General features: G+C 46.5%; 1 protein-coding gene across 1 annotated transcript in view; it reads right to left on the bottom strand.

The window, feature by feature from the left end:
• SLC8A2 (solute carrier family 8 member A2) overlaps window positions 1-27,956 on the bottom strand; it is a 298,636-nt gene that overhangs the window by 14,147 nt on the left and 256,533 nt on the right. The window contains exons 5-6 of the mRNA XM_033955764.1: window positions 21,065-21,164; window positions 10,540-10,815 (exon numbers count right to left, since the gene is read on the bottom strand). Of these exons, the coding sequence (XP_033811655.1) occupies window positions 10,540-10,815; window positions 21,065-21,164 (376 nt within the window). The remainder of the gene's footprint in view (window positions 1-10,539; window positions 10,816-21,064; window positions 21,165-27,956) is intronic.

Here is a 27,956-nt window from a genome sequence, read left to right as displayed (position 1 = left end):
AACCGCCAGTCCGCAGACCGGTGCCGGTCCGCAGGAAATTTCTGCCGGTCTGCGCAGGGCCGGCAAGATTAAGGTGACCATAGGTTCATTTTCAGACCTCCTGTCCCGTTGTCCCCACACACAGCTTCGGGACAGCGTCCCGAAGCTGTGCTCGGGGACAACGGGACAGGCGATCATTTCCTGTCCCTTCCTCCTTCCTTCCTATCCCCAGGCCCCTGCTCTTATCGCCCTGCAGCTGCTGCTAAAGCCGACAGGAAGTCTTCTTTCCGACGTCAATTTTGACGTCGGAGAGGACGTTCTGGCCCAGCCAATCGCTGCCTGGCTGGCCCAGAACGTCCTCTCTGACGTCAGAATTGACGTCAGAAAGAAGACTTCCTGTCGGCTTTAGCAGCAGCAGCAGCAGGGCGGTAAGAGCAAGGGAAAGGAAGGAGGGAGGCTTTTTTTTTTCCACATGGCAGGGAGGGAAGGAGAGAGGTAGACAGGCATGCAGGCTGGCTTCGGGGGTGGGGGTGGGACAAAGTGTGGAAGACAGTGAGAGGGACATAGGATGGAGGCACTGGGGGCACTAAAGAGATAGGAAGGAGGCACTGGGGGCACTAAAGACAGGAAGGGGCACTAAAGACATGGGAAGGAGGCACTAGGGGCACTAAAGACATGGGCACTGGGGGCACTAAAGACAGGAAGGGGCACTAAGGACATGGGAAGGAGGCACTGGGGGCACTAAACACATGGGAAGGAGGCACTGGGGGCACTAAAGACAGGAAGAACATAAGAACATAAGTATTGCCCCTACCGGGTCAGACCAGGGGTCCATCATGCCTGGCAGTCTGCTCCCGCGACGGCCCCCCAGGTCCATGACCTGTTAGTGATCCTAACCTAAAACGCTCATACCCTATTCGCTTAATGTCCTGTAAAGTAACCCTCTATCTATACCCTGCAATCCCTTTTGCTTCCAGGAAGTCATCCAGTCCCTTTTTGAACCCCAGTATTGTACTTTGTCCTATCACCTCACTTGGAAGCGCGTTCCAGGTGTCCACCACCCTCTGAGTGAAGAAGAACTTCCTTGCATTCGTTTTGAATCTGTCTCCTCTCAGTTTTTCTGAATGACCTCTTGTTTTTGTTGTCCCCGCTAGTCTAAAGAATCTGTCCCTCTCCACCTTCTCTATGCCTTTCATGATTTTGTAAGTCTCTATCATATCCCCTCTCAGTCTCCGCTTTTCCAGGGTAAAGAGCCCCAGCTTGTCCAACCTTTTGGCATATGAAAGGTTCTCCATTCCCTTTATCATCCTTGTTGCTCTCCTCTGGATCCTCTCAAGAATCGCCATGTCCTTCTTAAGGTACGGCGACCAGTATTGGACGCAGTATTCCAGATGAGGGCGCACCATCGATACAGTGGCAGGATAACTTCCTTTGTTCTGGTAGTGATACCTTTTTTGATAATGCCCAACATTCTGTTCGCTTTCTTTGAGGCCGCTGCACATTGCGCCACCGGCTTCATTGTTTTATCCACCAATACCCCCAGGTCTTTTTCTAGGTTGCCTTCCCCCAGTACCTTCCCTCCCATCATATAGCTGTACATGGGGTTCCCCTTCCCTATGTGCAAGACCTTACATTTCTCCACATTGAAGCTCATCTGCCATCTTTTTGCCCGCTCACTCAGTTTGTTCAGGTCACTCTGCAGTTCTTTGCATTCGTCAACAGTTCTGACGCTGCTGGAGAGTTTTGTGTCGTCCGCAAACTTGATAACTTTGCACTTTGTCCCCGTTTCCAGATCGTTAATGAATATATTGAACAGCAGCAGTCCCAGCACTGACCCCTGCGGGACACCACTCGGGACCCCTTTCCAGTCAGAGTAGTGCCCTTTTACTCCTACCCTCTGCTTCCTGTCCGCCAGCCAATTTTTGATCCATCTGTGCACGTCCCCTTCCACCCCGTGGCTCCACAATTTCTTCAGTAAGCGCTCATGGGGTACCTTGTCGACGGCTTTTTGGAAATCCAGTTATTCGATGTCTATGGGGTCACCTTGATTCAATTGTTTGCTTATCCCCTCAAAGAAATGCAGTAGATTTGTTTGCCACGATCGTCCTTTACAGAAACCATGCTGGCTTGTTCTCATCAGATTATTTTTTTCTATATGCTCATTGATACCTTCCCTGATCAGTGATTCAGCCATCTTCCCCGGAACTGAGGTCAAGCTCACCGGTCTATAGTTCCCTGGGTCGCCTCTCGATCCTTTTTTGAAGATCGGTGTAACATTCGCTATCCTCCAGTCCTCCAGGATTACCCCTGTTCTCAAGGATAGGTTGCAAATATGCTGCAGTAACTCCGCCGTTTCGTCTCTGAGCTCTTTTATTATTCTCGGGTGGATCCCGTCTGGGCCCGGAGGTTTGTCAGTTTTTAATCTATCTATCTGCCTGAGAACGTCTTCGAGGCTTACTTCCATTCATGATAATTTTCCCTCTTGATTCCCCTTGAAGATTTATTCTGGTTCCGGCACGTTGGATGTGTCTTCTTTCGTAAAGATCGACGAGAAGAACTTGTTTAGTCTATCAGCCACCTCTTTTTCCTCTTTCACCACTCCCTTCCTGTCTCCCTCATCCAGAAGTCCCACCTCCTCCCTCGCTGGCTGCTTCCCTTTCACATATCGAAAAAATGGTTTAAAGTCTCTTGCTTCCTTGGCTAGCTTCTCCTCGTATTCTTTCTTGTCTTTTCTGCCCACTCGGTGACATTCTTTCTGATGCTTCCTGTGCTCTTTCCAATTTCCTTCAGTTTTGTCCTTTTTCCACTTCCGAAATGATTTTTTCTTGTCTCCTATCACTTTCTTTACTTCATTGGTTATCCATGCCGGGTCTTTAGTCTGATTCTTTTTACATCCTTTCCTAAATCTGGGTATATACAGGTTTTGTGCCTCATTTACCGTGTCCTTGAATAGGGACCAGGCTTGCTCAACAGTCTGAGCTTCCTTGGAGCTGTTTCTGAGCTTCTTCCTCACCATTTGTCTCATGGCATTATAGTTCCCTTTCTTGAAGTTAAACATTGTTGCCTTGGTTCTCTTTTCCTTTGGTAATCCTACTTCCACTTGGAACAGAATCATGTTTCCTAACGGTCCCATTAGCCCCTACTACAAACTGCTACACTGGTTACCAATAGAGGCACGAATTTTATTCAAGTTCTCTTGCTTTTGCTACAAACTGGTGTGGGGAACGTCCTCCACCTATCTCTTACCTCACTTCGAACTATACAACCCCCAAAAGGACAACCAGAAATCGCAACCTCTTTGCCTATCCGAAGATCACTGATTGCAAATACAGGACCTTTCTGGACAGAACTTTTAAGTTTCAAGCTGGTAGACAGCAATCCTGGCTAGGCAACTTCATTGATAAAGCCAGATCGACCTATGGCGCTTACCTAGTTTGACAACTCCCTCCTTGTTTAAAGCTAATACTCAGCAATTTGATACTGCGTATTCTCTCTAATTGTACCTGTATTCACTGAACGTTCAGTGACTTCCTCACCAACTGTATTCTGAAATTCACTGGCTATCCAGCCCCCTTCACTGTAACATTTTAATATTATATTGTAACATACAAATATTATAATTCTTACTATTCTGTTCTCTATAATCACTAACTGCTCAGTGACATCTTTCCCTATTTGTACTGTAATTCGCTGATTGTACAGCTCTCTTCACTGTGAACCGCCTAGATGTCGCAAGATTATGGCGGTATAGAAAAAATAAAGTTATTATTATTATTATTACTTCCACTCCTTTTGCAGGTCTTTTCAGCCCGTTGAGGATCAGATCCAGAATCGCTGACCTTCTCGTTGGTGCCCTGACAAGTTGTTCCATGAAGCAGTCCTGAACGGCTTCCAGGAACTCCGTTTCCTTCGTACATTTTGAATTTCCAAGACACCAGTCTATCCCGGGATAGTTGAAATCTTCCATAACTATGGTGTTAGCGTTCTTGCATTCCCTCCTTAGCTCGGCTACCATTTCTGTGTCCCATGCTTCAGTTTGCCCAGGTGGACGGTAGAACAGTCCCATCTTTATCTCGGATCTGTTTCTTCCCGGTATTTTAACCCACAATGACTCCAGTTGGTCATTTGCCGCTGCTGTGTCCACACTGGTTGAGTGAATGGTGTCCCTTATGTATAGTGCTATTCCTCCTCCTTTCTGATAAGTCCTGTCTTTTCGGTAGAGTTTGCACCCTGGCAGTACTATGTCCCATTTGTTTTCCTCGTTCCACCATATTTACGTGATCCCTATGATGTCTAGGCTCTCACTATTTGCCATGACTTCTAATTCCCCCATTTTGTTCTTTAGGCTCCTCGCATTAGTGTACATGCTGTTCAAGTCCTGGCATTTTCCCTTCCTTGCTATTTTCCCTTGCGCTTCATTCCTCTTTCCATCCCCTTCCTGACCTGCCAACTCCTGAATATTGTCTCCTTTGTCTTCCCTTTGTGGTATGTTCCTATTGCCTTCCCCTTGTGGTGTGTTCCTATTGTCCTCCTCTTGCTCTTTCCCATCTTCCAGTTCCATTTTGACTTCCCCTTGTAGTATGTTCATCATGATCCCCTCTCACTTCTTCTGTCTCCCTTGTTTTTTCATAGCCTGTTGCTTGCCACATGTGTCTTTCAAGCATTTTTCCCCCTCAGTACCCTCACTGGGTACTGTCTCCCGAACCGTTGATACCAGGTCGACTGTCGGCTTTCCCCTTCTGGTTAGTTTAAAGCTTGCTCTATCGCTCTTCTGACGTTATTTGCTAGTTGTCTATTTCCCGCCGTGCTCAGGTGTAGACCATCCTTCTTGAAGAGCTTGTTCTTTCCCCAGAACTTTGTCCGGTTCCTCACAAAGAGAAATCCCTTTTCCTCACACCATCTCCTCATCCACGCATTTATTGATTGTAGTTCCATCTGCCTCTTCGCTTCTGCCCTCGGTACTGGCAGGATCTCTGAGAAGGCTATCCTCTGGGTCCTTGTCTTCAGTTTCCTTCCTAAGATCTTGAACTGTTCAGTCAGTGCATTCTTGCTGTAGTCTCTCCTGGTGACATCGTTCGTTCTGACGTGGACTATCACTGCAGTCTCTTCCGTTCTGCTCCCTCCAGGATTCTTTCAATTCTTTCGGCGATGTCCTTTGTTCTTGCTCCTGGGAGACAGGTCACTAGCCGATCCTCTCTCCCTCCTGTTATGTGACTGTCTACTTGCCTTAGGATTGAGTCTCCCACCAGGATTGCAGATTTCCCCTTTTTCAGCCTCCGTAGCGGTTGCAGGTCTGTGTCCCTAACACTAAGGACATGGCACTAAGGACATGGCACTAAGGACAAGGGAAGGAGGCAAAAGGAGACACCGGGGGCACTAAAGACATGGGAAGGAGGCACCGGGGGCACTAAGGACATAGGAAGGAAAGAGGGAGAGAACAGAAAGGGCCAATTCTTGGGCCTGAGTGCAGAAAGAAAGAAATGAAAGAAAGGATACACAGACGGAAGGAAACTCAACCAGAGACTCATGAAATCACCAGACAGCAAAGGTAGGAAAAATGATTTTCTTTTCAATTTAGTAATCAAAACGTGTTAGTTTTGAGAATTTATATCTGCTGTCTATATTTTGCACTATATTTGTCTATTTTTCTATAGTTACTGAGGTGACCGAGCTTGCGAAGATGGGGCAGAAACGGGGTTTTAAAATTTTAGTCCTAGTAGTTTGCCAGTCCACAAAATAATTCTTAACACTGCACTAGAGACAGGTCTTGTCAGCCAAATCTGATCAATTTCTGTGGATGGGTGACAAGAGAATTGGATAGAGGGAGTGCGCTAGATGTGGTGTATTTAGATTTTAGCAAAGCCTTTGACAGTGTTCAACACAGGCATCTAATAAATAAACTGAGCGCCCTCAGGATAGGCCCCAAAGTGACAGACTGGGTCAGGAACTGTTTGAATGGAAGGTGACAGAGAATAGTGGTCAATGGAGATTGCTCTGAGGAAAGGGATATTACTAGTGCCTCAAGGATTGAACATAAGAAGTTGCCTCCGCTGGGTCAGACCAGAGGTCCATCGCGCCCAGCAGTCCGCACCCGCGGCGGCCCATCAGGTCCATGACCTGTCAGGATTTCTTGATTTAGCCCTATAGCCCCCTTATTTTTCTATCTATACTCTTTCTATACCCTATCTACCTCTCCCTGTACCCCTCAATTCCCCTATCCTTCAGGAATCTATCCAATCCCTCTTTGAATCCCTGTAGTGTACTCTGCCCGATCACCTCCTCCGGGAGCGCGTTCCATGTGTCCACAACCCTCTGAGTGAAGAAAAACCTTCTGGCATTGTTTCTAAACCTGTCCCCTTCCAATTTCTCCGAATGCCCTCTCGTACTTGTGGTTCTCCATAGTCTGAAGAATCTATCCTTGTCTACCTTCTCTATGCCCTTCATGATCTTGAAAGTTTCTATCATGTCTCCTCTAAGTCTCCTCTTCTCCAGGGAGAAGAGCCCCAGCTTGTCCAGCCTGTCAGCATATGAACAGTCTTCCATACCTTTTATCATTTTTGTCGCTCTTCTCTGGACCCTCTCAAGTATCGCCATTGGTCGCCTTCTTGAGGTACGGCGACCAATATTGGACACAGTATTCCAGAGGCGGGCGCACCATCGCATGATACAGCGGCATGATGACTTCCTTCGTCCTGGTTGTGATACCCTTCTTAATGATGCCCAGCATTCTGTTTGCTTTCTTTGAGGCCGATGATTTCATTGTTGTATCCACCAGCACACCCGTCTTTTTCAAGATTACTTTCCCCTAGCAATGCTCTCCCCATTTTGTAGCTGAACATAGGGTTCCTTTTCCCTATATGCATGACCTTGCATTTTTCTATGTTAAAGCGCATTTGCCATTTATTTGCCCACTCTTCCAGTTTGCTTAGGTCCCTTTGCAGGTCTTCGCACTCCTCCTTGGAACTAACCCTGCTGCAGAGTTTGGTGTCATCCGCAAATTTTATAACTTCACACTTCATCCCTGTTTCCAAGTCGTTTATAAATATATTGAACAGCAGCGGTCCCAGCATCGACCCCTGCGGAACACCGCTCGTGACCCTCTGCCAGTCTGAGTATTGGCCCTTCACTCTAACCCTTTGCTTTCTGCCTGCCAACCAGTGTCTGATCCATCTGTGTACATCCCCTCCCACCCGGTGGTTCCACAGCTTCCTAATTAGCCGCTCATGGGGTACCTTGTCAAAGGCTTTTTGGAAATCGAGATAAATGATGTCTATGGATTCCCCTTTGTCCACCTGGCTGTTTATCCCTTCAAAGAAGTGCAGTAGGTTTGTTTGGCATGATCTTCTCTTACAGAAGCCATGTTGGCTCGCTTTCAGTTGTCCATTTCTTTCTATGTGTTCACAGATGCTGTCCTTTATCAGTGCTTCCATCATCTTACCCGGAACCGAAGTCAACTCACCGGCCTGTAGTTCCCCAGGTCACCCCTCGTTCCCTTTTTAAAGATAGGTGTGACATTCGCTAGTTTCCAGTCCTCCGGTATCTCCCTAGTTTTCAAGGATAGATTGCAAATTTGTCGGAGTGTTTCCACTATTTCGTTCTTCAGTTCTTTTAGTACCCTTGGGTGGATTCCGTCCGGGCCCGGTGATTTGTCGCTTTTCAATCTATCTATCTGTTGGAGGACATCCTCATGACTTACTTCTATTTGCTCCAGTTTTTCATCTTGATCCCCACTTATGATCTCCTCGGGTTCTGGTACATTGGATGTGTCCTCGCTCGTGAAGACCGACGAGAAGAACCTGTTTAACCTATCAGCTACCTCTTTTTCCTCCTTAACCACTCCCTTTCTGGTTCTTGGCTTGTTCTTTTTTTACATTTTTGTAAGCAATATTGCTGAAGGACTGACAGGTAAGATTTGCCTCTTTGCAGATATCAAAATCTGCAATAGAGCAAACACCGCCCTGATGGTGTGAATAACATGAGAAAGGACCTAGCAAAGCTTGAAAAATGATCTGAAATTAGGCAGCTATGATTTAATGCTAAGAAAAGCAAGGTCCTGCATTTGGGCTGCAAAAACCCAAAGGAACGATATAGTTTAGGGGGTGAAAAACTTTTGTGCACAAAAGAGGAGTGGGACTTGGATGTGATAATATGTGATGATCTTAAGGTTGAAAAGACAACAGCGAAAGCTAGAAGGATGCTAGGATGCATAGGAAGAGGTATGGCCAGTAGGAAAAAAGAGGTATTGATGCCCCTGTATAAGACCTCATTTACTGGTGAAACCTCATTTATTGTGTATAATTCTGAAGACCGCACCTTCACGAATATATAAACAGGATGGAGTCGGTCCAGAGGAAGGCTTTAAAAATGGCTGGTGGTCTTCGTTATAAGGCGTATGGGACAGATTTAAAGATCTAAATATGCCGGGGGGGGGAGAGAGGTTGGATTTCTTGTGGATTGTCGTTTGTTGTATTTGATAACTCTGAGCTTTGTCTTTTCCTTTGTAACTGTTTTACCTTTGTTCCTTTTGGCTCAATAAAATTCATTTGAACTTAAAGATCTAAATATGTATACTTTGGAGAAAAGGTGGGAGAGGGGGATTGTGATAAGAGACATTTAAATAATAATAATAGCTTTATTTATATCCCGTCATACCTTTTCAGTTCAAGACGGTGTACAACAAGAGGTGCTGTAAGGACAGCGAGGTAACATCAGTTAGAATTGGGGAGGGATAGAAAGACACTTATGTGATGAGGTGGCATCGGGTAGGAGGAAAAGGTGTGTAAGATGAGGTAGGTGTTGTGCAGATTTGGCATAAGTACAGATGAGGTAAGTCTCTTTCATGAGAGGGCATAGGATGAAGGTAAGAGGTGATAGGTTCAGGAATAATTTAAGGAAATACGTTTTTACAGAAAGGGTGGTAGATGTATGGAATAATCTCCCAGTAGAGGTGGTGGAGACTGTGTTTGAATTCAAGAAAGCATGGGACAGGCACCTGGGATCTCTTAGAGAGAGGAGATAGTGGATGCTGCAGGTGGGCAGAGTGGATGGGCCATTTGGCCTTTATCTGCCATCATGTTTCTACTAGATTTGGTACTGGATTTTTGTGTGTCTAAACTCAGATTTAGATGTCATATTAAAAATACCCTTCTTATATCTTGGAAGAATCTATTTCTTTATCATGCACATTGCGCATAACACTTGTTTCTAAATTTTTGAGTCCTTTACAAGTGTGGAGAAGTTTTGTAGTTATCTCTGTGACTGCGTGGGAATTGTCATCGATGCTTTTTTAAATATTTCAGAAATTTAGACCTCACAAACTTTTCAGCATTTTTATCAGTGTTTCTGTTTTAAATATTTCAGAAATTTAGACCTCACAAACTTTTCAGCATTTTTATCAGTGTTTCTGGTTGATTGTGAACTTTTGTTGTGATCTATTCAAACATTTTTTGGGGGAGGGACAAAATTTAAACAATTTCTGAATGGAGTATGATTACAGAAAAATCAGGACACTTGATCAGTGCCGCTGTCCATGTGGACATGATTTCCCAACAATAACAAAGTGGTCCTGGAGAAAGGATGGAGATTTGAAGGAAATACAAAATAACCAGGACAGAGCGAGAGCAGTTTTCAAAAGATTTTACTTGGGTGACTAAGCAGTTGCTGATGCAAAACTAGGGACTACAAATTGCTCTTCCCTTGCAAAGAGGCAGAGCTCTAAGTAAGCTAAGGTGGAGCCAAGGAGTTTAAAAGCCCTCAAATAAATTTAAACAATTTCTTCCTTAACATTAAGTTTTGTTACGATTTATCTATTGGGAATGTTTAATCAGGGCTTCCCAAGTCCGGTCCTTGAGATCTACTGGCAGGCCAGGTTTTCTGAATGTCCACAATGAAGATGCATGAAAGAGATTTGCATACCAAGAAGGCAGTGCAGGCAAATCTCTCTCATGCATATTCATTGTGGACATCCAGAAAACCTGGCTTGCCAGTAGATCTCGAGGACCGGACTTGGGTAGTCCTGGTTTAAGTATTCTTGAACTAAAACCATTAGCATAGATCTGATTATTTGAGTAACAAGATGATCATGTGTTCTATCTGTTTGTCTGTCTGTCTGTCTATCTATATATTTCTGTCTAGTTAGTTGCTTAACGATGGTGAGAGGTGCCCGGAAGAGGAACCCCTCCCCCGCGCCATGCGCACGCACCCCTTCCCTACCCCATACCTCTTTTAACTTCCCTGGCACGAGCAGCATCACCAACCCGCTGCCCACATCGGCGTCAGCTTTCCCTCTGATGTTACTTTTTAGGCGTGGGACCAGGTTGGAGTTGCTGTTCACGCCGGCGAAGAGATAGAGGTACGGTGGGGGAGAAGTGAAGGAATGTGCACGGTAGGGGGAGGAATGGTGCCGGCACCCTCACCAAGACAGCGCCCAGGGTTGACTGCCCCTCCCCCCTTACTTTGCCACTGTGTCTAGTCCACTGTCAGTCTTATAGACAGCTAGATGGAACATGTCCAAAGTTGTCACATCCACATTTGCTATTACCTGCCCCGTTTCCTATTCACCTGGTATGGATGTGCCCAGAGCCACAAACACCACAGCAGTGACAGAATCCTTTAGTCCAACTGTGCAGCCAAAGTGAGAGGCCAGGTCCCCGATGATGGCTGTGAGAATCCCCACAATGATAATGCAGATGGAGAAGCAAGCCCAGCCATTCCAGTATTCGGTGGGCGGCACGAAGGCAAAGAGGACCTTCCAAAAGACTGTGAGGAAGTGCATGACGTAGTCAAAACAGGAAGGGAGGCGTTCCTCACGGGCATCGTCTTCGTCCTCCTCATCACCTAGAAGGCCGAGTTAGTATGAAATTGTTACATCTTATAGTGATGACCCCAGTGTCCTAATAAAAACCCTTTTCATCCCACTTCATGCCCCCCCCCCAAAAAAAAACCCAACACACCGTCAATTTTTTTTTTTAAATAACCCTTCCCAAGGCAACAAAATGGCAGGAAAAAAATTTTCGGTCTCAAGGCCTCCTTCGCATTTCTCACTCAGGAAAAAGCAGTGTTTTTACTGAGAACTTTCCATGCATTCAAATTCTGATAGCACAATCTATCTGCCCTGCATGGAGTTAAAAATGCACAACATTATACAAATAAAGGACATGATATTTCCAAATGATTAACCTGGGCTTGACAGGACCTTGCCCAGTTAAACATATTTGGCACCTCTTAAGACAGGATATTCAGTGGCACTTAACCAGGCAGAGCCATTGAATATGCTCTCTGACCGCAGAGCTGGGGCTATCCATGGGCAGAGCTGAAGAAGTAACGTAGCGAGGGTAGGAAACGCCAGGGGTGGTGTCGCCCCCCCCTGTGCCCTCCTCTTCACCCCCCACTCCTTTTGTACCCCACATGCCACAGTCACACCCTCCCTTCCCACCCCTGTACCTCTTTAAATTTATACTGGCATTTGCAGCTTCTCCAGCCCTGCTGCTCGCACCGGCATTGGCTTTCTCTCTGATGTCACTTCCTGGCCCCAAGACCTAGACTTGATTCCAGAGGGAGCCAGGCTGGTGCGAGCAGCAGGCCTGAGTAGTAGCTCGCACTAACAAAGATTTAAAGAGATACCAGAGGGGGGTAGGGAAGGGATGGCATGTGCATGGCGTGGGGTGGGGGCTGGAGAGTTGCCAATGCTCCCACCAAGACAGTGCCTGGGGCACTATGCCCCTGAGCTGAGGTGGTTCAAGGGCAGAGTTGGGGGTAGTCTCAGAAGTTATTCAAGCACTGACATTATTAAGTATCTCTGCCTGCACAGCTAACCAAGCAAATAGGATCACTTAAATAAAAGACCTAAGTTTGTCCGGCAAAGAATATTGGCTGAACTGGCATACCTTTCAGGTTTCACCACCTGCGGCACAGTCACAGGGAGCCTTGAGGGCCTGTGCCCCCCTATTTGGGTTTGGGCTCCCCCCAAATTGAGGCGCAGTCTGCCACTTTTGCTGGCAGTGGTCCCCATGCTCTGCCAATGGAAGACCTCCGCAGTCAGTTGGTGGTACTTTTCCCCACCCCCACACACATATGCTTGGTTTTTCTGAAACTGAGCATTCATGAGAGAGGCTCACCCCCTGTACATGCTCAGTTTCACAAAATAACAAGCATGTGTGTTTGGGGGGGGTGTCAGCTGACAGCTCATGAAAAGTGCAGCCAACTGCCTAGTTTCGCAAGGAGGAGGGCTTCCACTGGCAGGGCTTGGGTATCCCTGCCAGCTTAAGAATGTGGATGAAAATGGGGGCAACATTTTGTGCCCCTCCCCCATCTTGGTTTCAGCCTCCTCCCCCCCAATCTGAAGTCCGATTATATGACTGCTCACTACTGATATGCAATGCTGCAATTCAGACATATCCTGGCATTGAATTTCTTGGTCTAAAATTTGCCAGTGGCAGTCAATGTTTTAAAATATACTCACTGCAATGGCTGAAAATTGACAGATAAAATATATGGCCAGTCCTACAATAGGGACCAGAACACAAGTTACATACCTACATTTCTTGTTCTAGGTCTTTGAAACCCAGTTCCTTTAACGGCTTAATTTTGAAAGCCTCTAGATTTTGACAGTAGTCTCATGACACAGTGAGAATATCGCACTGTTTTGGGTGAGTTATGGTCATCTTGGTAGGTATCTAACCAAGAGACTCTGCTCCCCTGTCCCAACCTGTAAAGAGGCCTGATCATTTAAAATTATGTGAAAAGCAAATCAACCAGTGAAGTAGTTTGGGCCTCTAGTGGCAATGAAGCAGAGATATGTGAGTACAGGACTAGAGGTCTGCACGGAACTCCCACGGGGACCCCCCTCTGGCCCACGGGACTCCCATGGGGAGCCCCCTCTAGCCAACAGGACTCCCACGGGGATGGAAGGCTTTGAAAGCAAAGTTCATCCATATAATATAATGGACACGTCAGTCTTAGTAAATGAGGGGGTTTATAAGTTAATTACCTGAACAGAAAACAAAAAAGGGTTCCACCAAAAAGATTCCACAAGGAAAACAGCAGCGCAAACACAAAAGAAACTGTGGAATTGATGATCCTGTCAGAAGTAATTGCTGCTTTTTATGGGGACGGGTGGGGATGGAGGTAATTCCTTGTGGGGATGGGTGGGGATGGAGAGGATCCTGACGTGGACGGGTGGGGATGGAGAGGATCCTGGCGGGGACAGGTGGGGACGGAGAGGATCCTGGTGGGGACGGGCGGGGATGGGTGGGATTTCTGTCCCCGCGCAACTCTCTATATAGGACACCAAAGAATAAAGAGACCAGGCCAGCTGGAATCACAAATGAAATTATATCTACAAAGGACAAATCTGGGGTGGTTTCTTGTGGGGTAGCCAAATAGTTCTGCAGGCAAGTGACCAGTAATGCACCGGCAAAGCTAGGGAAAGCAGCCACTGAGAAGCACAGAGTAATGTGGATATTGTATAATACCTGGAGACATTTAATCAAAATTTCAAGGGACCTTGTTATGTTCTGGAATCACCAACTGATGCACCCTTGCCTTGCTGAAAATTCTCAAACCCCACCCCCAACCATGTGGATCCAGTATCATTGGGAAACCCCTGCAAACGGGCACTTGATTATCTGAACGTGTGCAAGGGTATTTTGGATCAGTGTGTCCTCCGCCTGCAGATGGCAGCAGCTCCCAATTAAACATGTGTTGCCAAAGTGGTTAAATATAAAAGGGAACCGATATGTAACAGTAATAAAGTTAGAAACTACAAGAACAAGCACAGTTCCTGAGTTATCTCCGCTCAGATAACTTTTGCAGGATTCAATTAGCCTGATATTCAAAAGCATCTGTAATGACTTATGTACTATCTGTGAACCTTCTCTATCAACTGTAGTTCTAACCCATCTTTCCTTTTGTTCCCGTTCGTCAATGTCTTTAAATATTGTCATTTCCCTTGGTCTGTTTCTGTTTAAATTGTATTTTAATTAGGCGCATTATTTTGATGTTTTTATACACCGCCTAGAAGGCTTGATTGAGCAGTAGAAGAAATTTTAAATAAACTTGAAACTATAGAGCAGGGGTGTCCAACCTGCGGCCCCAAGAAGTATTTGTGTGGCCCTGGTTGAGGGCGATGCAGTATTTTCCTCTGCTGTCCCCAGGTGTTTACCGTCTTGCCGGCTCCCTCCTCTGTCTTGCTGCAGCGTTTGTGCGGCCCCAGAAACATTTTTTTCGGCCAATGCGGTCCAAGGAAGCCAAAAGGTTGGACACCCCTGCTATAGAGGTGGAAAGGGTAAGGGCTATGTTTCAGACTAGCTCGGGGGGGGGGGGGGGTGCTAGATTCCCACAGGTCCAGCATCCAAGAGAGTCTGGCATCAGAGCTGGCGGAAAAAAAAATCTTTTTTTTTCATTGATGCAGCATCTTTCCCTCCCTCCAAACCTGCCCCTTCTCCCAGTCCTCTACTTGCTGCTGCAGAGATCGAAAGAAAAGGGAGACTTCCAGTAGCAGGCAGAAAGCTGGATTGGTCTCCTGCTCCTGTGCCATTAAGGGCTCCTTTTACTAAGGTGAGCTAGCGGTTTTAACGCACGCACCGGATTAGCGCGCGCTATAGCACGCGCTAGCTGGAAATCTACCTACCACTCAAAAGAAGGTGGTAATGGTTAGCGCGCGCTATTCCGCGCATTAAGGCCCTAGCGCACCTTCGTAAAAGGAGCCCTAAGTTTCAATAAACATTCCCATAAGTGCCTAAATTTCTCTAAATTACCACATTTAATTGCATAAATCTTCTCATACTTACTATACAGACATAACTTATTCCACCACGTATTTAGAAAAATCCTCCTAATTAATGAAAATAGTTTTAAGCGTTACTATTAGTAAGATCTTTAACAGTTGTGCTTTATGGGTACTTAAAGAAGTCGGCAACCCAAAACCTCCTAATATAGAGGGGGGTCTTTTACTAAAGGTGCGCTAGCCGATTTAGCGTGCGTTAAAAATTAGCACGCGCTAAATGCTAATGCGCCCATTATATTCTATGGAGATGTTAGCATTTAGCGTGATTTAAATCGGCTAGCGCACCTTAGTAAAAGACCCCCATAATTACTGGATAAGACAGTGATTCCGTTATGGACAACAAATGTGAAATTGTTGTCCATATCTTATCCCAATAAGAGGCAACATATGGACATTTGAATAGCATATGCTCCAATGTACCAATTGCATCTTTACATGACCAACAGAGCTGTCCCTTAGATGCATCAATTCTATATAAATGAAGTGGAGTCCATAGCACCTTGTGCAATAAAAACAAAACAAAAACGGAGGACTGCATCATACATACATGTCTTCTAACTGCTTTGGCACTCTCTGAGATGTGCTGGGGTGGACTGGGGCAGAGCCGGAGTCGGTAAATGGATAAAGTTAGAATCAAGTTCAAGTTTATTAGGATTTTATATACCGCCTATCAAGGTTATCTAAGTGGTTTTTACAATCAGGTACTCAAGCATTTTCCCTATCTGTCCCGGTAGGCTCACAATCTATCTAACGTACCTGGGGCTATGGAGGACTACGTGACTTGCCCAGGGTCACAATGAGCAGCGCGGGGTTTGAACCCACAACCCCAGGGTGCTGAGGCTGTAGATCCAACCACTGCGCCACACACTCCTCCTAACAGTAAAAAGGCTAACCAGGCACTGGCCTGAATATTGGTTAACTTACACGTGACCACACTGACCCAGATATCCGTTGTTGGAGCCTGGATATGGCCTGGCATTGAATGTCTGGGCTGAATTCAGCCTACAGCTATCAGCAGATTAAAAACCACTGACTTCTAGGCAGAACCGGATTAATCACTAGGCCATGTAGGCACGTGCCTAGGGCCTGAAACTGTGAGGGGGGCCCACTGAAGGAGGGCGACTTATCTTGCTATTTTTCAATGGCAACGGGCCCCCCCCGCAGTAACGGCAACGGGCCCCCCCCCCAGTAACGGCAACTGCCCCCCATGCAGTAATGATAACGGGCCCCCCCACGCAGTAACGGCAATGGCCCCCCCATGCAGTAACGGCAATGGCCCCCCCCCACGCAGTAATGGCAACAGGCCCCCCATGCAGTAACGGCAACGGAACCCCCCCACGCAGTAACGGCAACGGACCGCCTGCCCGCCCGCAGCAACGGCAATGTGGCCAGATGTGTTACTGGAAGGTCCCACGATGACTGCTTCTGCCAGTCCAGCCCCCTCCAACGTCACTTATTTGCTCTGGAAGAAGTGACTTCGGAGGGGGCTGGACCGGCAGAAGCAGTCATCACGAGACTTTCCTGTAACATATTCGGCCGCGTTTGTGTTGCTGTTGCTGCGGGCGGGCGGGCGGGGGGAGCCCGTTGCCATTGCTGCAGGGGGGCGTTGCTGTTGCTGCGGGGGAGAGGCGTTGCTGTGGGGGAGAGAGAAAGGAGGATGGAAGGGTGCTGGAGAGAGAGAAAGGGGGCAGGGTGGTATGGAAGGGTGGTGGAAGGAGAGAAAGGGGCTGATGGAATTGGTGTGCAGGGGAAGGGGAGAGATATAAGGGGAAGGATACTGGATGGAATTGGGTTGAAGGGAGAGTAAGGGGGCAGATGCTGATGGAAGTGGGAGGAAGGGAGAGAAAAGAGTGAAATGCCCGATCATGGGGATGTGAGAGAGGGAAGGAGAGGAGAGAGATGCCAGACCATTGGAGGAGGGAAGAGAAGATGATGGATGCCACACCAATGGGGAAGGGGAAGAAGAGATGGAAGAGAGAAGCAGACAATTTCTGGAAGAGGCACAGAAGGACAGAAGATGAAAAGAAGAGAGTGACAAGAAGAGGAGAAGAGCAGAAACCAGAGAAGACAAAGGTAGAAAAAAGATTTCTATTTATTTATTTTTTTGCTTTAGGAGACATTGCTGTTGCTTTAGGGGATCTCTTAGGAAGAGTAGGAGATAATAGATGCTGCAGATGGGCAGACTGGATGGGCCATTTGGTCTTTATCTGCCATCATGTTTTTATAACCATAAAGCTCTATGACCTCACAATTCAAATTTTAAGAGCCTTAGCTTATAACAATAATACTCTATGACCTCACAATGCAGGTGTAAAGAGCTTTAGCCAATAGGGAGAAGAGATAGTGGATTCTGTGGATGGGCAGACTGGATGGGCCATTTGGCCTTTATCTACTATCCTGTCTCTATGTACATTAGATAGATTGTGAGCCCACCGGGACAGACAGGGGAAAATGCTTGAGTACTTGAAAGTAAACCACTTAGGTTATAAGTGGTATATAAATACTAAAATAAATAAATAAATAAAATATATTTCTATATTAGGAGCATAAAAGATATACTCATAATTTTAAGCTAGTTGTTCATTTGTCTAGATTTGTGAGCCTAACTTATGAGCCTTGATCTGAAAATCAGTACTAAGCTCCTATATTCTTTTCCCAGCTCTAAAAGTGCCCCTGTTACCACCCACTTTTTTTGCTCCTAAAATTAAGAGTTCAGTGCAATTTGGGGGTTGACAAGCAACACGATTTAACTGGTCAGAAATGCTTTTCAGCCACATACTGTCATGAGCTGAATACTAACTCCTGAGTTTTTAGTACTCGAGTAATGATTTTTATAAAATGATTATTTATTTTACTAGTGTTAAATCCCGTTACATTAACAGGTGCTAGAAAGCAGCCCCCTTTCCATCTCCCCTTCCAGTTCCTCACTGACTGTCTCTCCGTGGCCCCCTTCTGTCTCCCCTCCCCCAAGCAAAGCTGTCTGCCTCCCAACACACCCCTTCCTCCAAAGCAGCCTCCTTTCCCTCTCCCCCTCCAGTTCCTCCCTGACTGTCTCTCCGTGCACCCCTTCTGTCTTCCCCCCAAGAAAAGCTGTCTGCCTCCCAGCACACCCCTCCCCCAAAGTAGTCCCCTTTCCCTCTCCCCCTCCAGTTCCTCCCTGTCTCTCCGTGGACCCCTCCTGTCTTCCCCCACCAAGCAAAGCTGTCTGCCTCCCAGTACACCCCTCCCCCAAAGCAGCCCCCTTTCCCTCTCCCCCTCCAGTTCCTCCCTGTCTCTCCGTGGCCCCCCTTCTGTCTTCCCCCCAAGCAAAGCTGTCTGCCTCCCAGCACACCCCTCCCCCCAAAGTAATCCCCTTTCCCTCTCCCCCTCAGGTTCCTCCCTGTCTCTCCATGGCCCCCTCCTGTCTTCCCCCACCAAGCAAAGCTGTCTGCCTCCCAGCACACCCCTCCCCCAAAGCAGCCCCCTTTCCCTCTCCCCCTCCAGTTCCTCCCTATCTCTCCGTGGTCCCCCTTCTGTCTTCCCCCCCAGCAAAGCTGTCTGCCTCCCAGCACCCCCCCAACAAAGCAGCCCCTTTCCCTCTCCCCCTCCAGTTCCTCCCTGTCTCTCCGTGGCCCCCCTTCTGTCTTCCCCCCAAGCAAAGCTGTCTGCCTCCCAGCACACCCCTCCCCCAAAGTAATCCCCTTTCCCTCTCCCCCTCAGGTTCCTCCCTGTCTCTCCATGGCCCCCTCCTGTCTTCCCCCACCAAGCAAAGCTGTCTGCCTCCCAGCACACCCCTCCCCCAAAGCAGCCCCCTTTCCCTCTCCCCCTCCAGTTCCTCCCTATCTCTCCGTGGTCCCCCTTCTGTCTTCCCCCCAAGCAAAGCTGTCTGCCTCCCAGCACACCCCTCCCCCAAAGCAGCCCCCTTTCCCTCTCCCCCTCCAGTTCCTCCCTGACTGTCTCTCCGTGGCCACCCTTCTGTCTTCCCCCCTCAAGCAAAGCTGTCTGCCTCCCAGCACACCCCTCCCCCAAAGCAGCCCCCTTTCCCTCTCCACCTCCAGTTCCTCCCTGACTGTCTCTCCGTGGCCCCCCTTCTGTCTTCCCCCTCCAAGCAAAGCTGTCAGCCTCCCAGCACACCCCTCCCCCAAAGCAGCCCCCTTTCCCTCTCCCCCTCCAGTTCTTCCCTGACTGTCTCTCCATGGTCCTCCTTCTGTCTTCCCCCACTCAAGCAAAGCTGTCTGCCTCCCAGCAGACCCCTCCCCCAAATCAGCCCCCTTTCCCTCTCCCCCTCCAGTTCCTCCCTGACTGTTTCTCCGTGGCACCCCTTCTGTCTTCCCCCCTCAAGCAAAGCTGTCTGCCTCCCAGCACATCCCTCCCCCAAAGCAGCCCCCTTTCCCTCTCCCCCTCCAGTTCCTCCCTGACTGGCTCTCCGTGGCCCCCCTTCTGTCTTCCCCCCCAAACAAAGCTGTCTGCCTCCCAGCACACCCCTCCCCTAAAGCAGCCCCCTTTCCCTCCCATCCGACCCTCCCTTCCTGCGGTCTGGCCGGCTCCCTTAGTCCCTTGCCGCCCACGCCCCCTTCCTTTTCCGCGGTCCCAACAAACATCCTGATTTCAGCAGCCGCCGCAGCACTCTAAACACGCTGCTTCACGGCCTTCTACTGCCCTGATTTGCTCTGCCGTGTCGGGATGGGAGGGTCGGATGGGAGGCTGAACGGGGGTTCGGGTGTGGCAGGAGAGGGGCAAAGACACCGCCGACGACCGTTACAATTGGGGCCTTGACTCCCTTAGTTCTGACTGAAGTTATTTTTAAGTTCTAAGCCGCGGCAGCGGCTTCTCTCACGATCCCTGCCTGCGTCGGAAGCCTTCTCTGACGCAGGTGCAGCTCATGAGAGGAGCTGCCACCGCGGCTTAGAACTTAAAAATAACTTTGGTCAGAACATTACCTTAGGTTTCGCGATCTTATCCTGTTTGGTCTGCCACTGCCTGGAGGAGCTGAAGAGCAGGGAGTCCCGCGTACAGATTCTCTGCCAGCCACTGTCACAAGCATGGAAGCACGCAGTTCAAAGTGCGCATGCGCGGCTAGGGTTTTATTAAGATTGTATCATTTAATGGGTTTTTCTGTATTGTCTTGAAAGTATGGAATTACAGTATGTTTCTTTTATACTCTATCCAGAATTGTAGATTGTGTTGATCACTAACAAGGTAATATTCAAACTCTGTGGTCAGTGTTTCTTCTAAATGGTAAGAATCAATAATTTATTGTTATTTATTGCTGACTTATTTAACATAGTAACATAGTAGATGACGGCAGATAAAGACCCGAATGGTTAGTGGATGTTAGGTTTATTCTAATAGCGTTTCATATTTGTTATAGGGGACATTCCTTGAAACAGCTAATAGGGGAACGCGAATTCACGTCAGAGTCCCTCCTTGCTGCTAATTAAGATAAGTTTTTCTATGGGCACTCTTTTCATAGTTTTCTAAATGATTTTTCAGATAAATGAATAAGCTAAGACCGTTGAGGAGGCTTGCTACAGAAAACTCAAACTTTATATGATAAAGATAGTTCGACTGTAGCCATTGAGATCATTAAGGAATGATATTATGATACCTGAAAGATATGTTAAAGTGCCACAGTAAACCTACTGAAGCGCTATTGAAATATTGAACAAAATTACTAGATATATATATAAAATTTTTAAAAAGGTGGTATGTAGAATATGCTGTAAGAGTGTGGCAATTTGCTTGGACTGAGTTAAATGAAACTGCTTCACTCATAATTGTGGAATTACTACACTGGGCTTAAGTATTTGGTGATCTTCTAAATGTCAGCCATGGCATTTAAAATAACACCCAGATATTCTGTGCCAGTCGATAACTGGATATCAGCAACAAATATTAAGGTGTGGCACTGACCACTGCTGAATTCTGGCATTAAATTGCCAGTCTCTGGATAATCTCTGCTCCATCCAGGCTTCACCACAGGCCATGCCAGCACTATATAGAGAGCGCCCAGGTAGACTGTAGTGATTTTCAGTGGCATTATTCAGATAATATTCTTGAACATATATGGATGGTCCCAGTCAGCACTATTTCTCTGGGTAGATGGACATATGCAAATTTATGAAAATGTGTCACATCATTGCCCCCAGAATTTTTAAAACTGTCTTGAATTTGCAGACTCTTGGACACAGGATCTAGAAAAGTCTGCTTTAGAAAAGTGTGTGTGTTTTTGTGTGTGTGTGTGGGGGGGGGGGTTGTGGCTACTGTTATCACTGTTCCATTGCCCTGTGTTATAGCCGAGGCCCTGAGTGGCACACTCACCTGCACTGACAGTGATAGCTTCCAGGAATTGCTCCCTCCAAGAGTGAGTGCCAATCACCAGCGCCAGGTTGGTCTTTTTAATCAGTTTATCCACGGTGCTCTGCCAGTGGAAAAAAAAAGAAAGTCATGGTAAGACCTCTTAGGTGACAAAGCATGTGAGTGCAACCAAGGAGCATTCACTAAATGAGGTCAATTACAAGACACTTGGGAAAAGGAAGCTAGAACACCAGTTAGATATTTAGTTCATGCACCAGATAGTAGGGATTCAGTCTCCGGCTATACTCCTCCACAAAAGCATTTTGCTATATACATATGCACAGCAGACAAGAACTAGGCACACAGGAAGAGATGCCGGGATAACTGACAATATAAATTGTATAATGTACAAGGAGAAATGAGCAATGTAACAGAGGGGGAGGGATGGGAAGGGGCAATGTTTTTAGAGCGTAGTATCCCTTCTGAGGTCGAGAAGAAAGAGCAAAGGATACTGGAGCAATGGAGATGTCCATGGTGCTGAAACATTCTGTCTGACGCTGAGGACGTCTTTTTTTTTTTTTTTTTTTGACTGAGCTGAAGAGAAAGACTTTATCCATACGATGAGGCAAAATAATAATAAGAAACTGAGTTCAAAAGTATTTATACTAATGTAGACATTACCAGCTCAGCTAGAGTTGAGGAGAAGAGGGGGGGGAGGGGTGACAGTTACTTGTTTAAAAATTTCTGATTGGAAAAATATAGTAATAGGAATGCAGTAAATGTGGGACTACGTTACAGTTCCCCTGCCTCCTTTGCTGGCTACCCCAGGCTACTTCCTCACCAAATCAGCTAAACTTTTCCATTAGCCAAACTGAGAATAAAAAGGACCTAGATATATGAAGGCTTTCATTTTAGAAGCTCACACTTGTGTAAATACTAGCACTTTCATGTGTATATAGCATACACATATAAAACTCAATTTTTGAAAGTCCAGTATTTACACGTGCATGTCATATCTATGGGTATTTTCAAAGGGGATGTGGATTGGGCAGTCTATGGGCAGGACTGAATTTACATGAGAATGAGAAAGGGACTACACATGTATACCATGACACTTTGAGAAGTCGTGGCAGTCATTTTACAAAGATGCTGCAAGAGGACTGCACTGCTGCCCCTATTAAAGCTGGACCACCATTGATGCAGATAGGCCCAAGGGTAGGGTCCACACTACATGGACAGCTGGTGTGGGAAGGCAGGGGGCCGTCGAGAGAGGGAGGAATGGATTTTGCATGGGAGAAGGATCAGGTCTTTGGGGGGCAGGGGGCCTTTCAGGGGGGGAGAAGGAAGGAAGGATGGATTTTCCCCCAGGCTGGAAGAGGGAGAAGGCAAAAGGGTCTGTGATCGTAGGTGGGGGATGAGAGGGGCATCGGAGCTCCAGAGCTCTTATTTCTGATTTTATTTTTTTAAGTTATACGGCTGGCCCGATATTCAGTCAGAGCCACATAACTCCTAAGTGGTCGTGGCTGAATATCAGCCAGGTCCATGGATTTATGCATTTTCAGTGCAAGTGCCTGGACATGGCCCAGCTCTAAATACATTAAAAAAAAAAAAAAAAACCAAACAAACGCTGACCGTCGCTGGCTGAATACCAGGGAGTATATTTATATCCCACTTTAACCAAAGCAGGTTACAGGGTCACATACATAATTAAAACCAACATACAATCCATTTATCTTACAGCCTTCATACCATATCTACATACATGCTTCATCTACCAAGCATTATGAGAATTCATCTCTCCAGAAAGGCCTTCACAAAGCAACATGCCTTTAGCAACGTTTAACTGCTACACATTTGCACATTTAGCTAGCTTCTGACTGGTTAAATCGCTGGTCAGAGCTAGCCACTAATCATAGAAACATAGAAACATAGAAAAAAGCAGCAGAAAAGGGCTATAGCCCACCAAGTCTGCCCATTCCAAGTACCCCCCCCCTGAATTTACTCCCTTAAAGATCCCACGTGAGTATCCCATTTTCTCTTAAAATCCGTCACGCTGCTGGCCTTTATCATCTGGAGTGGGAGTCTGTTCCAATGATCCACTACTCTTTCGGTGAAGAAGTACTTCCTGGAGTCGCTATGAAACTTCCCTCCCCTGATTTTCAGTGGATGCCCTCTGGTGGTTGAGGGTCCCATGAGCCAGAAGATATCATCTTCTGACTCGATGCGTCCCGTGATGTACTTATATGTTTCAATCATATCTCTCCGTTCTCTTCTTTTCTCAAGTGAGTACAGCCGCTATTTTTTTAATCTTTCTTCATACGTGAGATCCTTGAGCCCCAAGACCATCCTGGTGGCCGTTCGCTGAACCGACTCGATCCTCAGCACGTCCTTTCGGTAGTGTGGTCTCCAAAACTGAACACAGTACTCTAAGTGAGGCCTCACCATGGCTCTGTACAACGGCATCATAACTTCAGGTCTCCTTTTTTTTTTTTAGTTCAATATTTTTTATTAAGTTTTATGAAAAGATACAGTCCAAATATATAAGACACTGGGATCTCGAAACTAATAACACTTAGTGTAACACAGCAGTAACTACAATCAATTGTAATTAGGTTTGAAATCTTCTAAGAGATCTAAAGTACTTGGACTGCTTATAAGAAAACAGTAAACTTCAGGTCTCCTGCTGACGAAACTTCTGCGGATACACCCCATCATTTGTCTTGCCCTGGAGGAAGCCTTCTCCGCTTGATTGGCAACCTTCATGTCCTCACTAATGATCACTCCTAGATCGCGTTCCGCCGTGGTCCTAACCAAGGTCTCACCATTTAGTACATAAGTTCTACGCGGATAATCAATGCCACTTAACTGGTGAAGTGTCACTGAATATCACGGTTAGTGTCTAACTCAAAACCAGCTATGCTGGAGGCATTTGGGAGGCAGAGTCAGCACTTGGCCACTTAAGTGTTGATATTCAGCCCTTAAGCAGCTAGGTTTACTGCAGAAAAGTCTGTCCTATTTTTACGTGGTAAATATCGTGCTGAATATCGATGTAAACAACTATGGGCTCCTTTTACAAAGGGCACTAGGGCCTTAATGCGCGGAATAGCGCGTGCTAAATTGCCCAGCGCGCTAGCTGCTACCGCCTCCTCTTGAGCAGGCGGTAGATTTTTGGCTAGCGCGCGCTATAGCGCGTGCTAATCCGGTGCGTGCGTTAAAAACGCTAAAAGGAGCCCTTTGGCTTAGCTGGCTTAAAAATAACCGGACATTCATAGCTGGAGCCCGCACAGATCCTGGCTTTGAATATCCGCGAATAACGCCGTTAGCAGTGAGCAAAACGCTCACTGCCCAAAGAATGACTATCGGCCCCCTATGTTTCTAAAATGGCTGATTTAAACGTTTGTGTTCCAGCACCTAAATGTTTAAGTTGCATTTCATAGCATAGAAGTTCATGTGTTGCCACAGAGACGTTCATGCTCCTGTGCTGCCCCTGTTGATATTTTAAACACTAATTTATTTATTTTTTTATGGATGTTCCTGCTGCCCTTAGATATTTCTCCATTTAAGTTTACAACAGGCTCTATGTCAGCAGATCCTGCTCTAAGATACTGGCAGAATATGAGATGTTCCAAACTAGCCCCCCCCCCCCCCCCTTTTACAGAACTGTAGTGCGATTTTTAGCGCCAGCCGCAGTGGTAACAGCTCTGACACTCAAAGGAATTCTATGAGTGTCGGAGCTGTTACCGCCATGGCTGGCGCTAAAAACTGCGCTATGGTTTTATAAAAAGGGGTAGATGACTTAAGTTCAGGGCAGGATTAACCAATAGGCCAAGTAGGCACGTGCCTAGGGCCCGAAATGGTCAGGGGGGCCCGATGAAGGAGGGCATCAACATTGTTTTTTCCAAACAGCGATGGGCTCCTCCTGCATCGATCGGCAACGCACCCCCTCCCCCCCATTGACGGAAAGTAAGACAAGCAAGCAACGCGGGTAAGAAAGGCAACGGGAACTATAATTGTGCAAGCGGTGCTGCTTGCCCAAAGCTCCCCTCCGATGCAGCTTCCTGTTTCCGCCTGGGCACATGGTGGGGTGGGGCAGGGGGGCCCAGTGCACTTGTGTGCCTAGGGGCCCTCGACGAATTAATCCTGCCCTGCTTAAGTTCCATTTGTACATGTTTCTAACATGCTGTTCCACCTTTATTTATAAAACTTCTCCATAAAACCTGCAGAAATTGTTGGTAAATTGCAGCCACTTATATTTACGCTCTCTCAGGAGCTGATGTAAGTATATTCAGCTGAATACGCACATACGGTAGGTGTGTATTTTTATAATCAGCATGTGTTGTATGTGCCTCAGCCACATTCCAGCCCGACTATGCCTCTGAATATAGCCTAATGGAAAACAAACAGCAAAGGAAGACTGTGGTGCTCACTATATCGATATATCGTGACTCGACACGATTGTGTTTTAGCCCAAACGGGCCTGCCTCAGGAGTCCATTAGTAGAATGATGTAATACCTAATATCTTCAAAGGCACAAATCTCTCTCTACAACGTAGCAAATGGCTCCCAATAACTGGAGGAGGCTCCGCATAACTGGAGGAAAGTGTTAGCATTTAAAATCAAGCAGTCCAATTCACCCGCATTTATCGACAAATTTCTCATTCCATAGGCCCCCTACCCGGAATCTGCGTTCCACGACTCAAAATCTATTTTCTGTCCCTTCTATTCGTGAACTATTTCTCGAGTCTACCCGCAAAACCATTTTCTCAGTCACTGCCCCCCACATTATGGAACGCCCTTCCGTTGGATATTAGACAAGAAACGTCTCTTGAAAAATTCAAATGTAAACTAAAAACATTCCTCTGTAAAGATGCCTACTCATTCTTTCATTCACTTAGACAGCTTCTACGCGGTCGGCAGTACCGAATTAAAACGCTTCTTTTGAAGTGACCTCCTACTCTAGTGTACTAAAGCCCCGGCGTTTCTTCCCTCCCTTTTAAGTTTCTATTTTCTCATTGTATTTAAGCTCTCACCTTTTCCTATTTTTCCTTTTTGTTCCAGTAAGTCTATTTGTTCTGTCGTCCCCTATGCTTTTTACTTCTAAGTTTTTTGTTTTATTTTAACAATATTTTGATGATTGTAAACCGTTTAGGTATGCTTTAGATAAACGGTATATTATGTTTAAATATTTTTTTATTAAATTTCCAACAAAGTGCAAGAAATTTATACAGAAGTGTTCATCAAAATCTTCCACATGTGCACAAACCAGTCTCCCCCTTCCGCATACATATAAATAGAGTCCAGTAACATCTCAGGAAGCATGTGGTCATCTTCACAAATTCAATAATCTACTTCGAGCATGGGGAGTAAGCAGGGCAGGATTAATTCATCGAGGGTCCCTAGGCACACAAGTACACTGGGCCCCTTGCCTCGCCCCACCCCACCATGCGCCCAGGCGGAAACAGGAAGCTGCGTCAGAGGGAAGCTTTTGGCAAGCAGCACCGCTTGCAAAATTACAGTTCCCGTTGCCTTTCTTACCCACGTTGCTTGCTTGTCTTACTTTCCGTCAATGGGGGGGGGGGCACGTTGCTGATCGGGGGGAGGCCCGCATTGCCGATCGATGCTGGAGGGGCCATAGCTGTTTGGAAAAAACAATGTTGATGCCCTCCTTCATCGGGCCCCCCTGACCATTTCGGGCCCTAGGCATGTGCCTACTGGGCCTATTGGTTAATCCTGCTCTGGGAGTAAGTTCCATCCAGAAATGTTCCCAAGTCTGACAGAAGCGGCAGCCCGGACCATGGTCCAGATCCCCAACCTGTCTCCTCTCCAAAATTAAAGATTAAATAAACTTGGAAGCTTAGAATTGATGGGGCAGAGGGTACGGCTTGAAGGGAGGGTTGTATCAACATTTCATGTGTTGTTTTATAAGTGCTTTTGAGGATATTTCTGTTATATAATTGTTGCATTATGTATAAGCTGTTTTTACAAAATCAATAAAATAGTTATAAAAAGAAAAAAAAAAAATAATAACTGAAAGGAGATAAAACATACAAAATATTTGCCACTTTCTCTTTTTATTTATTAAACTTAGGGCTCCTTTTACAAAGGTGCGCTAGCATTTTTAGCGCTTGCTATAGTGTGCGCTACCTGAAAAACTACCGCCTGATCAAGAGGAGGCGGTAGCGGCTAGCACACAGCATTTTAGCGTGCGCTATTCCGCGCATTAAGGCCCTAACGCACCTTTGTAAAAGGAACCCCTAGTAATTCTGAATAACAACAAAAAAAGAAGACATGGGGCAGGGTGATCAAAGCCCTTGGGTGAGTATAAGCCATCAGGTAAGTAAATCACTGAATACCTCTACACAGATGGGAAAAGGGGGCAATGTTTGGAAATCAGTATATACTAATGCTCAAAGTATGGGAAACAAGATTCTGCATCTAGATGCTGTTATGGAAGAAGATGAGTTGGATATCGTGGCAATCACAGAGACATGGTGCACTTCTTCGAGGGAGTTAACAGGCAGATAGACAAAGGTGACCCGGTCAACATTGTATATCTGGATTTTCAGAAGGCGTTCGACATGGTTCCGCATGAATGACTACTTTGAAAAATTGCGAGCCATGGAATCAAGGGTGAAATACTCACGTGGATTAAAAACTGGCTGGCAGATAGGAAACAGAGAGTGGGGGTAAATGGACAATACTTGGTCTAGAAAAGCGTCACCAGTGGAGTGCCGCAGGGTTCAGTGCTTGGGCCCATGCTCTTCAACATATTTATAAATGATCTGGAAATTGGCACAACGAGTGAGGTGATTAAATTTGCAAACGATACTAAATTATTCAGAGTAGAGAAGACGCAGAAGGATTGCAAAGATCTGCAACGTGACATAAACATGCTCGAGAAATTGGCCGCAACATG

This window comes from Geotrypetes seraphini, chromosome 8 (assembly GCF_902459505.1).
Source record: "Geotrypetes seraphini chromosome 8, aGeoSer1.1, whole genome shotgun sequence".
In the NCBI taxonomy this organism is placed as follows: Eukaryota; Metazoa; Chordata; class Amphibia; order Gymnophiona; family Dermophiidae; genus Geotrypetes; species Geotrypetes seraphini.
The sequence above is the reverse complement of the archived record's forward strand: the minus strand, read 5'-3'. Positions and strand labels throughout refer to the sequence as shown.